This window comes from Dendrobium catenatum, unplaced genomic scaffold (assembly GCF_001605985.2).
Source record: "Dendrobium catenatum unplaced genomic scaffold, ASM160598v2 fragScaff_scaffold_992, whole genome shotgun sequence".
Classification (NCBI taxonomy): Eukaryota; Viridiplantae; Streptophyta; class Magnoliopsida; order Asparagales; family Orchidaceae; genus Dendrobium; species Dendrobium catenatum.
Genome location: NW_021319454.1, coordinates 181,524 through 196,261, shown reverse-complemented (window position 1 = coordinate 196,261; position 14,738 = coordinate 181,524). Strand labels below are relative to the sequence as shown.

At 34.3% G+C, this 14,738-nt stretch overlaps 1 protein-coding gene across 2 annotated transcripts in view; it reads left to right on the top strand.

The window, feature by feature from the left end:
- Positions 1–12,573: 12,573 nt before the first annotated feature.
- The window catches only part of LOC110113900 (WD repeat-containing protein ATCSA-1), an 87,578-nt gene continuing 85,413 nt past the window's right edge, over positions 12,574–14,738 (top strand). For both annotated transcript variants that reach the window (XM_020846628.2, XM_020846619.2), the window contains exon 1: positions 12,574–12,845. In XM_020846628.2, coding sequence (XP_020702287.1) covers positions 12,696–12,845 — 150 coding nt within the window. In that variant the 5' untranslated portion in view covers positions 12,574–12,695. The remainder of the gene's footprint in view (positions 12,846–14,738) is intronic.

Genomic DNA, 14,738 nt, shown 5'->3' with positions numbered 1-14,738 from the left:
ATTTCAACTATGACAAAAAAAAGAGAACATCATAGATGAAAACACTACAAAATAATAAAGAATAAAAAATTAGCCCTCAAAAATAAAAAGAATGAACAGAAAATAAAACGAGCAATAGATCAGAAAACATGCAAATCAGAATTTATTAAGCAGCAATTTTATGCAATTATGAGTAGTGAGCCTCCACTGTCCAGGTACCATATGCTCTCACGAGGCCTTTTATGAGAGAAAGCCTATAAAATCATTAAACATCATATTTAGGAATCCAAATAAGTTTGGGTCTCTTCTTATGAAAAGAAGACTGTAATGCATGTATATTATATTGTGAATCATGCAATTTGGGTCTCCACACCTAATGTGTACTATGGTGAACAGTGCATGTGTGTGAAATGTACCCTAGTATGCCACATGAAAAATATCTAACTCTAAGAAAAGAATTTGTTAATCTACTCAGGTGGTGATGCTTCTTCTTAATATTATGTGATGCATGCAAAGTTGGTTTATCATTATCAAAAGCTTTGAGTTTTTCTAACTTCTTAAACTCCTTTTCTAACTCAATATGAAATGACTTCAAGGAATCATGTGCATCAGATAATTCAATATACTTTTTATTTAATGCATCAAACTCATCAAGTAAAGACATGCAATTGTTATCAATTTGGATGTGATATTTACGTAAAACTTCATGCTCTTTTTGCAAATTTAAAAACTCTAATTTCAAACTAGCATGCGATTTCTTAAATTTCTTATATGATGCAAGAATTTGTTCACAAACTTCAAGTAATTGATTATAGGTTGGTTTGTATATCTCTTCTTGATTAGACTGACCAAGGTGATCACCCACCATAAAGCATAAATTTATAGTCTCCTCCTCTGCTTCAGTCTTAGAGGAGTTAGATGTAGAATTTGCCCAGAATGCCTTTAAGTGTAGAATAATTAGCTTTGATATGTATAGGCTTCCTGCATTCAAAATATATAATATCATAAGAACTTTTAAAATTTTTTCTATCCTTACTTTTTTTCCACTTCTGATGATGCTTATGATTCCTCCTAAGAAAGCTTTTGAATTGCCTAGTGATGAAGGCAACATCATCGCATTCAGACTCGGAAGAATTTGTATCCAAATCATTGGCTTTCAGTCCTACAATTTTTTCCTTCTTCTTCTCACCTACAACAAGTTATCTATGGTTCACCCCTTGCTCGTAAGCAATGAGTGACCCAAGTAAGTTATCAATAGAATAAATATTCAAATCCTTAGACTTAGTAATTGCAGTAATCATAGCATCGAAAGAAGAAGGCAAGCATCTTAAAATTTTATTAACTTTTTCATAATTTGTGAGTTCTCATCATAAGGCATGCAGTGAGATGACAATCTAAGAAATCCTAGTATGCATGTCAGAAATCGATTCATAGATTTCATACAAAAAAAATTCATAGACATACAATAAAATATTTAACCTAGAATTCTTAATTTCATTTGTTCCTTCATATGTCCCAAATTTCTTTACTAGTAGCACAAGTTGAAATACACATATAATCTTCCGATTTAAAAGCATAAAAAAAATTATTTAAATATTTTATATTCAGTTGCGCTAAATCCCTATCATTAAAAGTCTATTTAGTAAAAGGAAGTTTAGTTTCATTGCCATTAATTTCATGAAACGGAGGTGAATAGCCATCCTTAACAAGCATCCACATGCGATAGTCAATCGATTGTAAAAATGTTGACAAGTAAGTTTTCCAAATATCAAAATGAACATTATCAAACAAAGGTGGCCGGGTAATAGAATACCCTTCCATAGTAGTACGATTACCAAAGTTAGCCATTGATCAAAATTCAAATGTTTTTAAAAACTAATTTTTATGAAACCCGCTATACTACCACTTGAAAATTCGTCAGAGATGTTAAGCCCTTATGAACTAATCCTGAGGCTAACCAAGAGGGAAATGTATTGGTATTTAAAAATTTCTCCAAACAAAAACATAATCTTAAATCAAACAAAGATTCACCACAAGAGAAATAAAGTGCAAAAATTAAATGTAGAAGAATATAAAAAGGAACACACCATATATTATAGTGGTTCAGTCAACTTGACCTACGTCCACTCCTCGGAGCCTCTCCTCCAGATATTGCACTAAACTTAGTGTCTCTTATTTTGCCCCCACAGCAAGGTAGAGAAGCCCGTACAAAAACTCCTTTCCATCAACCCCGGTGAGGCAGAGAACTCAACTCCTTTTTCTTTCTCCAGAAGTAAAAAGAGAACCCAACTCCTTTTGCTTCCTCCAAAAGCAGGCAGAGAACCCAACTTCTTTTGCTTCCTCCAGAAGCAGGAAGAAAACCTTGATCAGTTGCTGATATAGACCTCTCTCGAACCTCTAAGGAACCCAGGATGATGATCGGAGAAGATGACTTGGATCCTTGCTTGGAGAAACCTTTATGAAACCCCTCACAAACTCTCCCTCATAATAGCCTCTCTCTCTCTCTCTCTCTCTCTCTCTCTCTCTCTCTCTCCCCCTTGCTCTCCCTGTCTTCTTGGCTCCCTTTGGTCAGGACATCAACAAAATATATTCTCATGAGAAAATAAGAGATTTTTTAAATAAGCGCTCCAAATTAGCCCTAATTAGCAACTAATCATTAAATATCATCCAGGATAATCTACTGATCATCATGTACGATCTATCAATCATCCTGTACAATCTGTTCAAATTTATCTCAATCAAATAGGATGATTTGGAAGAGTCTGGACGATTAGAAGGTTACTTTGTTAAGATTATCTAGGATGATAGGGTATCATCCTATACGATTAGTTCAAGTCATCGAATGTCATCCAGACCATCGCCACGGATAGATGTCTAGACGATAGAAAAATAGTTAGATCGTCCAGGATGATCACACAATTATCTGAGTTGATTAGTATAAAATGACCAATATCGCCTAGAACATCGACTTTAATGTATGTTTGGAAGATAAAAAAAATAACTTGATCGTCTAGATCGATCTCATGATCATCCCGGACGATTAGTTCAATTAAGTACATATCGTCTAGAGCATCGCCCTAAATGGAGCCAGATCAAAATATTGATTGTCTAGAAAGAACTAAGGTTTATGAACTAATTTTTTGGATGATCCTGCGATCATTCAAAATAATATGATCGAGCAATCAAACCTTAATTTCTTTTCTTAATTACTAGATTAATTTAGGCATAATTGTACTGCATTATCTAGGATGATGTCCTGGACGATGTCAAAAAATGAAACATGCCTAAATAGATCTTACGGCTAATTCTTTTTTATTTGAGCCTATCATTCCAAATGATGCTAATATTGTCTAGGACGATTCGCTTAATTATGGCTTCCTTAACATAGATGCCCTAATTAGAGTTTATATTTTTAACTGATCGTCCAAAATAATTTTTGGATCATCCCGAGTAATGTGATCAGAATATAAAATACTAATCAAATAGATATAATTTTTCCTTCAAGTGTGTGTGTGCAAGATTACTTTGCATCAGGGCTCATAATATTATAATGGATTCAAGAAAAGGTAAAATATACTTGGTGTATAATATAAGCTGACTCACTCCTAATCTATCTCATCTTGAGCTTATTCGATTTACAATTTAATCTTGCGGGCCTGAAACATTAGTAGGCAAAATAGTCGTAGAAAAATAGAAATATTTGCTATAATTAAAATTATATTCCCTGAAATCATATTCCTAATACATTCCTTATTAGCTAAACTTCTGCACAAACACCGTTAGACTTCTATCCAACCCTCGCTAGACCTTTCCCTAGAACTCCAAACTACTGTAATTTGACCACCTCTAAATCAAGAGACAGGTCAACCCTTATAATTAACTCAAGTTTAGTGTTATCTTTTCACCTGGGCAAGGCCCCGTGGTTTTTCCCTCTTTAGACTTTTCATATAAAAAGATCAGGTATTAATCTTGTTGTGTCCTAAAGTATTTGTTGTGGGAGAAATATGAAGTTTAACGTCTTAGCGTTATACAAAGATCCAGCATATAAGAAGATAAGAGAGAGAGTGTAACATTCATAAGAGACACCAGAGTTTTTACGTGGAAACCCCTAAAAAGAGGAGAAAACCACGGGGTCTGGCCTAGTTTGAATGAATCCACTAGTAATTACAGTTGATTACAAGTGAGAACCTTCTTAGGTAGAAGGCCTTGGCTTGATGCCATAAATATACATCATATAGAGCATATTATATAGTGAGAGTTACAATAATAAATGTAGGCATGTTTGTTTGGTTGGTATGACCATAATTGATAGGATAAAGGTCAGAAAGACTGTAGTAGGCATGAAATTGGGGTTAGAAAGATAATTATCATCAATGTAGGTCGGAAGGACTATATTAAGCAAGAGATCAAGGTCTGAAAGACCATTATCTGGCATTGTAGGTCGGAAGGATCGTAGTAGGTGACAGAGGTAAGAAGGACCACAGTTAGTAAGAAGATAGGGGTCCAAAATGAGATTTTGACAAGGATGTTAAGCCCTAATGAACTAGTCCCAAGGCTAATCAAGAGGGGGGGGGGTAAATTGGTATTTTAAAATCTTTTAAGCAAAAGCACAAACTTAAATCAAAGTTCACCATAGAAAAAGAAGTGCGGAAATAAAATACGGAAGCAATAATAAAGAACACAAAAATTTATAGTGGTTCGGTCAACTCGACCTAAGTATACTCCGTGGAGGCGCCCTCTGAGTATTACACTTAACTCGGTGTCTCTTCATTTGCACCCACAATAAGGTGAATAAGCCTGTATAATCCTCCTTTCCACCAACCTAGATGAGGTAGAGAACCCAACTTCTTTTGCTTCCTCCAAAAGCAGGCAGAGAACCCAAATCCTTTTGCTTCATCTTGATACAGGCAGAGAACCTTGATCAGATGCTAAAGTAGATCTCTTTAGAGCCCCCAAGGAACTAGGGACAACGACCAGAGAAGATGATAATGGACCGTTTCTTGGAGAAACCTTTGTGAAATTCCCTCATAAACTCCCCCTCACAAGATCCTCTCTCTCCCTTACTCTCCCACTCATCTTAGCTCTCTCAAGTCAGAATAGCAGTAAAAGATATTCTCTTGGGTAGAATAAGAGGTCTTCTTTAGAAGAGCTTTGGAATAGCTCTTAATTGCAACAAACCGACTTTAGTGTCCAGGATGATATAAATATCATCATGTACGATCAGTACAAATTTAGCTCAATCATTTAGGATGATTTGGGATGATTAGAAGTTTTTGGTTCATATAGTCCAGGTCGATAGGATATCGTCCTGTATGATTAATACAAATCATTGAATATCATCCAAAACATTGTCCTAAAGGGATGTCTGGACGATGTAAAAAAATTTGATCATCCAGGTCATTCTCACGATCGTCCCGTATGATTAGTTCAATTCAGCACATATCATTCAGAACATCGCCCTGAATAGAAGCAGGACGATGTTTGATCATCCAGGAACAACTAAGGTTTGTGAACTGATCATTCTGATCGTTCTTGAGATCGTACATAATGATATGATCAAGCAATAAAATCTTAATTGCTTTTCTTAATTACTATATTAATTTAGGCATAATTACATTATATCATCCAGGACGATATCTTGGATGATATCCAAAAATAATATATACCTATATAGATATAACGGCTGATTCTTTTTTATTTGAGCCAATCATCCCGGCCGATACGAATATCATCTAGGATGATACACTTAATGACGGATGTCTTAACCAAGATGCACTTATTAATGTTTCTATTTTTAACTGATCGTCTAGGCCAATTTTTGGATCATCTCGGGTGATATGAGCAAAAACAGAAAACTCTAAAATAGTTAGAAAAAAATCTTCCAAGTATGTGTGTGTGCAAGGTTACTTAGCATCAAGAACAACATCATTTACAATTGACTCAAGAAAAGGAAAAGATTACAAACTGACTTAAACCTAGTCTACCCAATCTTAAGCTGATTCAAATTACAGTTTGATCTTGTGGACCTAAAATGTTAGTAGGTAAGGTAATCGTAGAGAAACAAAAGTGTTTTAATATCATTAAAATTATATTCCCCAAAATCAGAATCGCAATAATCTCGCTTTTTTATAATGGCAAATAATCAAACAATCACACCTAAATAAAATGAAAAACAACACAAAAACTACACCCCCTTTTGACATTATAAAAAAGGAGGAGGAAAAATAACTATAAAAAGAAGAATGAAAGCAAATTTTTTAATCAAAGTATGAATATGACAAATTCTTCAAGTGATTGAATTTAAAGATTTGTAAGACCAATGAGTTAACATCATTAAAATTCAAAAATGGTAGAATATTCGATCCTATTAACCCTAACTCAGACTTCTCTCAGAGAAAAACTATCTTTTGAAAATAAAATACCTAACTCAGAAAAAAAAATAATTGGATAAGAAAAAAAGATATCTGTTCAAAACTTGATTAAAAAAAATATATTATAAAATAATATACCAAAGTAATTAGTCACAATCAAGAAATTTAAAATCAAGCATTTGAAAATATCAACTGACACATTAATTCTTCTAAGATTTTAAAGGTTTTAAAAAATGAGGGAAGCTTACTTTTTGTGGGCTCATTTTATGCCTCTTGTTAATTGATTTGTGCACTTTACACATCTTTTAATTTTTGATATACTTTATCTATCTTTTAATTTTTTGGTGGTCATTACACGTCTTTTTAGTTTTCTTTTCTTTTTGGGGCTACTTTTCTGCCCTTCTCTTTTTTTGCAAGCTATACCCCTTTTTTAAACTTTTAAAAACTCTCAGTTGTGAGTATATCTTCCAAATATTAGAGAAGAAAAACCCACTCTCTAATAAAGGGAAGAATAAACTATAAAACAAAATCAAATTCATATGATAAATGCAACAACAAGATTTTAAAGAATTTGAAAGTAATATAAAGACTTTAATCATTATATATATAAGATATATTACTATAACAAGATAGAAAAGATTTTAATTGCAAAGTCCAGTTATTAATTTGAGATAGACTTTTATTTAGAAAAGAAAATTACACCACTAAAAAAGATTAGAGGGAGGGAAACAATCAACGGTGTTTCTCTCTTTAACTGATTTAGAGATGTTAAAATATTGACTATAAATTATCAAAAATAAAAATAATATATAAAATATTATTTCAACTATGATAAAAAATAAGTAAAACTAATAAACAAAAAGAAAAACAACAGAGATGAAACAACTATAGAATAACAGTAAACATAAAAAGCTAACTCAAATCTAAAACAAAAAGAATCAAAAATAACAATAATTAACAGAGTAGTAAACATGCAATTCAGAATTTAGTAAGCAGCAAGTTTATGCAATTTAAGAGCCGCAAGCCTCTGCTGTTCAAGTACCACATGCTCTTATGAGGTCTTTAATGAGAGCACACCTACAAAATTATTAAATATCAATTTTAGGAATCCAAACAGGTTTGGATCCCTTCTTATGAAAATAAGAATGCAATGCATATGTGTTATGCTGTGAATCATACAATTTGAGTCTCCACACCCAATGTGTATTATAGTTAACAACACAAGTATGTGAAATATGTCTTAACATGCCACATGAAAAATATCCAACTCCAAAAAAAGGATTTACTAATATGTTCGGGTTATAATGCCTTTTCTTAGATTTTGGTTTTAGATCAAGTGTGGATGTATTTGAATTTCTCTCAAGTACATTCAATTTAGCTTTAAACCTCAAGTTAGTACTTTCTAAAACAGCATTATCAACATTCAAATAGTGCTCCTTATGCTCAGATTCTTTAATATAAGTATTAAAATCAGATTCAACTGAGCTGTAGGATGCTTTCAAAGAATCATGCTCAATTATCAATTCAGAATGTTTTTTATTTAAATTATCAAACTCATCAAGTAAAGACATGTGATTGATATCAAGTTAAATATGTTCTTTACTTAAAACTTCATGCTCTTTTCGCAAATTCAAAAACTCTAATTTTAAATTAGCATACGATTTCTTAAGTTTCTTATATGATGTATGATTTTTTTTTTTACAAATTTTATGTAATTGATCATAGGTTGGTTCATATACCTCTTCTTTATTAGACCGACCAAGATGATCACCCATTAAGCACAAGTTTGTTATCTTCTTTTCAGCTTCAGTCTCGGATGAGTTAGATGCAGAATTTGCCTAGAACGCCTTTTGGTATTGCTTCTTGTCCTTCTTGTATTTAGGTTTCTCCTTACCCTTCTCTTTGCTTGAGTGATCCTTAAGTGTAGGACAATCAACTTTGACAGGTCTAGGCTTTCTGCATTCATAGCAAAGAAGATCAGAGAAACTTTTATAATTTTTGCTATCCTTATATTTTTTCCACTTCTGATGATACTTGTTATTCTTCCTTAGAAATTTTTTGAATTATTTAGTAATGAAGGCAATATCATCGCTTTCAGACCCGAAAAAATTAATGTCCGTGTTGTTAGCCTTCAGTGCCACAATTTTCTCTTTCTTTTTCTCACATATATCAAGATTTTTTTGATTCACCTCTTGCTCGTAAGCAATGAGTAATCTAAGTAAATTATCAACATAATAAATATTCAAATATTTATATTCAATAATTGCAGTAATCTTAGTATCAAAAGAAGAAGGCAAGTATCCTAAAATTTTATTGACTTTTTCATAATTAGTTAGCTTTCTTCCTAAAGTATGCAATGAGATGACAATTAAAGTAAACCTGGTATATATGTTAGAAATTGATTTAATTGGTTTCATACGAAAAAGTTTGTAGTCATGCAAAAGAATATTTAATCTAGATTGTTTAACTTCATTGGTTCCATCATAAATAATACACAATCTTTCCCAAATTTTTTTACCAGTAGCACAAGTTGAAACACACATATAATCTTTAAATTTCAAAGCATAGAAAAAATAGTTCAAATATTTAGTATCAAGTTGCGTCAAATCCCGTTCATCAAAAGTCCATTTAGTAAATGGAAGTTTAGTTTTAATTCCATTAATTTCATGTGATGGAGTATAACCATCCTTAATAAGCATCCACGTGTGATAGTTAATTGATTGTAAAAATGTAGACATGTGAGTTTTCCAAAAATAAAAAAGAATATTATCAAATAAAGGTGGTCGTGTAATAGAATATCCTTCCGTAGTATTATGATTACCAAAGTTAGCCATTGATCAATATTCAAAAGTTTTCAAAAACTTGATTTTATGAATTCCACTCTGATACCACTTGAAAGTTCGACATGGATGTTAAGCCCTAATGAACTAATCCCAAGGCTAACTAAGAGGGGGGGGGGTGAATTGGTAATTAAAAATCTTATTAGCAAAAGTATAAACTTAAACCAAAGTTCACCATAGAAAATAAAGTGTATAAATAAAATGTGGAAGCAGTAATAAAGAACACAAAAAATTTATAGAGATTCAACCAACTCGACCTATGTCCACTCCCTGGAGACGCCCTCTGAGTATTGCATTAACCTCAGTGTCTCTCCTTTTGCCACCACAGTAAGGCGAAGAAATTTGTACAAACCTCCTTTCCACCAACCCAGGTGAGGCAAAAAACCCAACTCCTTTTTATTCCTCCAAAAGCAGGCAGAGAACCCAACTTCTTTTGCTTCCACCTAAAGTAGGAAAAGAACCTTGATTAGATGCTGAAATAGACTTATCTAGAACCCCCAAAGAACTAGGGACAATGACTGGAGAAGATGATGATGGTCCGTTATTTGGAGAAACCTTTTTTAAAATCTCTCACAAACTCCTCATCACAAGATCCTCTCTCTCTCTCCCTTACTCTCCCACTCCTCTTGTCTCTCTTAGGTCAGAACAACAACAAAAGATATTCTCTTGGGTAGAATAAAAGGTCTTGTATAGAAGAGCTTCAGAATAGCTCTTAATTATAATAAACTAACTTTATCATCCAGGATGATATAAATATCGTCACGTACGATCAGTAAAAATTTAGCTCAATCAGCTAGGATGATTTAGGACGATCAGAAGGTTTTTGTTTATATCGTCCAGGCTGATATGATATCTTCCTATACGATTAGTACAAATCGTTGAATATCAACCAAAATATATCACACTGAATGGATGTGTGGATGATGTAAAATTAACTTGATCATCTTGTCCAATCTGACGATCGTCCCGTATGATTAGTTCAATTCAGCACATATCATCTAGAACATCACCCTGAGTAGAAGTAGGTCGATGTTTGATCATCCAGGAATAACTAAGGTTTGTGAAGTGATCATCTAAGCAGATACTGAGATCGTCCAAGATGATATGATCAAGAAATCAAACCTTAATTGCTTTCCTTAATTACCAGATTAATTTAGGCATAATTGCATTGTATTATTTTAGGACGATGTATTGGATGATGTCCAAAAATAATATATACCTAAATAGATCTGGTAGCTGATTCTTTTTTATTTGAGCCTATCGTCCCGGCAGATACGAATATCGTTCAGGATGATGCACTTAATGATGTCTGTCTTAACCAGGATGCCCTAATTAGGGTTTTTATTTTTAACTGGTCATCTAAGATGATTTTTGGATCGTCCCAAATGATGTGAGAAAAAATAGAAAACTCTAAAACAGTTAAAAAAATCCCCCTAAGTGTGTGTGTGCAAGGTTACTTAGTATCATGAACCACATCGTTTACAATTAACTCAAGAAAAGGAAAAGATTACAAACTGATATAGTCTACCCAATCTTGAGCTGGTTTAAATTACAATTTGATCTTGTGGATCTAAAATATTAGTAGGCAAGATAGTCGTAGAGAAACAGAAGTGTTTTGCTATCACCAAAATTATATTCACCGAAATCAGATTTGCGACACAAAAGATCATAGTTTACCGAATATCATGGTTAGAAAGACCATTATAGTAGGGCGGTACTCTGGTAGAACTCTTGGCATCAAGTGGTGACCTGATAGAAGTCCAGGCCTCAAGTGGTGGTCCGACATAAGTCCATGCCTCAAGTAGTGGTCCAATAGAATTCCGGGCATCTGGTGGTGGTTTAGTAGAATTTTAGGCCTCAAAAGGTTGTCTGGTAAAAGTCCGGGCCTCAGGTGATGGTCCGATGGAAGTTCGGGCCTCAGGTGGTGGTCCGGCGGAAGTTCGGGCCTCAGGTGGTGGTCCAACGGAAGTTCGGGCCTCAAGTGGTGGTTTGATAGAAGTTTGAGCCACACGTGGTGGTCTGACAGAAGTCCGGGCCTCAGGTGATGGTCTGCATGGAAGTTCGTGCCTCAGGTGGTGGTCTGACGGAAGTTCGGGCCTCATGTGGTGGTTAGACAAAAGTCTAGGCAGTGGTCGAGGATGAGCGATGAGGCAAGAGAGATCTTCGATCTCTCTTTTGCTCTCTTGCTTGGAGCCCCCTTTCAAGAGGAATGAGGGGTCTATTTTTAGATTTTCTACAGTCGCATGGTCCGCAAATAAGTGTGAGATAAAGGGCAAATGGGGAGTGGCTTGGATGGACGGCCAATATTGAATCCCTTGATCGTTGACCATTTAATGGACATTTCGATATATTAGTGATGTCAGAATTCTATGATCTTTGGCTCGTTGGATTTGTCTCGTAGAGCCTCTCTATTCCACTATAAGCATGTTATGTTTGAAAACCGTTTGGTAATCCAAATTGTGGTTTCGAACCCTCCGACAGTGCTTTGAACCCATGATTTGTACCCATTTGGGCTCGGATTGTGTCGAATTTGGTGTCGATGGGTTCATATTTCTAAGACGCTCAGTTCGATTATAAGTTTGTTGAAATCAGAGTTCAGATGGCCCCAACTTTAATTTTGGAAGTTTCCAATTTGATTTTGCCTTGAGATTTGTGCCCAATCAAGATAAAATTTTGATGATGTATCAAATCTCAACATAAATAAAATAATTCAAAATTTTATTCTGATGCATTTTGTATAAGTATTTTTTGTCTTTTTCCTTACAATCTCAATAATAAAAAGACTAGGATACATGGTGGGATTGGGTTAGAGATGTCAAAATGGATTGATGAGTCTAGTTTGAGTCTGATGCGAAATTAATCTAATCTGAATCTAATGAATTCAAATTCGATATGTTTATCCTTTTTGATTAAAAAAATTTAACTTATTAAGTATAATGTTTAAAATATTTGATAAAAAATAATAAGATTATACTCATAAATAAAAATACATTGAGCGCATTATGTTTAGGTCAAAAGTGAGTTTGCAGATAAATCTGAATTGGATCCGTTTAATAAATGGTGGGAAGCAACTTGAACTCAAATTTTTGAAATCGGGTTTGGATCTAATTGACAAGATGAATTATTTATTGACACTCCTAAATTGGGTGGGACATATGATTTAAAATAATGCATAATAAATCATAAATTATGTAATTTAAATTTATGATATTAGATAAATAATTTTGATCAACAAGCGATGATGGTTTTCCAAATAATAATTAAAAATTAAAGAAATTACGGGGATCAAACGGCTATAAGCGGCTAATCAGGCCATCGGCTAGGGCCCACCATTGTGTGGAATCCGATCCAAACTCTACACCGCACCGACCCATTACCAACTTCAATCGGATCCATCTCAGCGACGAACCTCTGTTGACGGAGAGAAACCGATATTTGCCGTCAATTTACTTACACCCTAAGTGGCAGCGGCGGCGCCTTCGCCGGCGAAGATGCGCAGGAGGAGATGTGGAGGGAGGTCAGCGACAGAGAAGCGGGAAAAATACGCCCGAGCTTATTCACCAGCAGAGTCCGTTCGCGCCGCGTCGCCGCCTTACAACTTTCGAACCGTAAGGAAATCGTCAGCCCTCATCGTGGTGCCGTCAACTCTATCCAGGTAAAGATTGTCTCTAGCGCTCTTTGATCCCAATTGAAATTTTGGAGCCTTGGTGAATATTAGCATATATTGCTGGCCAACGATTTTTATTTTTTATTTGATAGTTTTTATGTGTCGCTTCTTGTTGTTGGACAGTTGGGCTGCAATTTAAGAAATGTTTCACCCATGTGGTTTTTTTGCATACAAGATGAAATCTTATGATTTAGGTTGTCCATGGTGAAGTTGATGTTACAAGATAAAAGTAGTTAGTGATATTAAGAATGTTGTCAAGTATATACTAGGAGAATTAAGGGTAAAAGCTCGTAATTGTAAAAAATTATTGATGGTGGAATCAAAATGTGCTAGAAAAGATAAAAATAAAAAGTTTTGTTATAAAAAATTTAGATGTAAAAGTTCAGAAAAACTAAGAAATATATAGTGAGGCTCGTAAGAATTAAAAAAAAAAACAATGTAATAGAAAGAAAATAACTTTTAGTGTTTTACATAATAAACTAGATACTTAGGAGAGCGAAAAATAGATGTATAAGTTAGCCAAATAAAGCATTAATGATGAATATCAAAATTTATTATTCATAGGAGAGGATATTCAATATAAGTTGATGAGATATTTTGATAAATTTTTCAATAAAGATTGTTAGAATATGATTGACTTTAGTGACCTTAACACCCTAAATACAAAAAAATATATATATTTTTTTATCGTATTAGTAAAATAGATGTTGTAGAGATTTTAAATAAATGAAGTGTGAAAAAACAATAGAACTTGATATATTTAAAAAAAGTGTGAAAATGCTTAGGAGATCAAAGAAATTTTTTGGTTTACTAATTTTTTTAATATTATTTTAAATACTAAAAAGATGCTACATGAGTGGAGGAGCGTTTTAGTTCTTATTTTTAAAAATAAAGGTAATGTATAGGATTGCAAATTATAGACGAATTAAGTTAATGTGTGCGCAAAGGGGGGGGGGGGGCAAAACAAAATGGATATTTTGTTTTGACCCTTGGGCTGCTGTTGTTCTCGGTTGAGTCTTGGTTGCTTGTTACGGAGCTAAAAATGTTGGAATTCTACTTGGAGTTAGCTCATAAATGCTTGAGCTGAAGTTTTAGCTCAATGATTGGAGATTTATTGCACTTTCTAGCTCATTAATTCAAAAAGGTATACTATTAACTCATGAATTCAATTTGGAGTGGACTTGCCTCTTCTCCTCCCCTTTGTCTTCTCGTTTTTCTATGCTGAGTGATTTTCCCGTGCCTTGCCCTTTTGGTTCCCGTGACTGGCTGCTTGGTTCCATGACTGGCTGCTTGGTTCCTGCGGCTTCTGCTTGGTTCCCGTGACTTTTCCGCTTGGTTCCCATGGCTTTTCTTCTCTGTTTTACTGTACCGTTTGGGGGCTGATGTGTTATGACTGTTGGCCTTTCATTTCCCTAAATCTAATAGGTTTTAATTAATGTTTTAGGTGGTTGTTTGGGGGGAATTCCATGGGATTTTCTCTGTTTGTTGTGCAGTTTTCCTGCAGCAGATTTGCTGTCTTTTGGCCTTCTATTTGGTGTCTTTTAGTCTTCCATATTCCCTAATTTAGGTGGCTGTTTGGCTGTCCTTTTCTTCTATAAATAGGAAATGTTTTGAGGCTAAAAAAGAGATGCTATATATGCTATTTTTTGGATCTAAACCTGCGGGTTTCGTCGTGGAAAAGCTCGAAAGCTTGTTCCATTCCTCCCTTCTCCTAGGAATGCTTGCGAGCTTGTCCTCCTATCTTCCTCTTGGACTTCTTGCCTCCTTCCCGCAAGTATCCACCCCACTTATATCCTTCTTCTCGATGAATGAAAAAGCTTCTTTAGGTGTCTTTATTGCGTCGTTTGTAAGTGTCAAGAGTTATAAGCATCTTGTAATCGT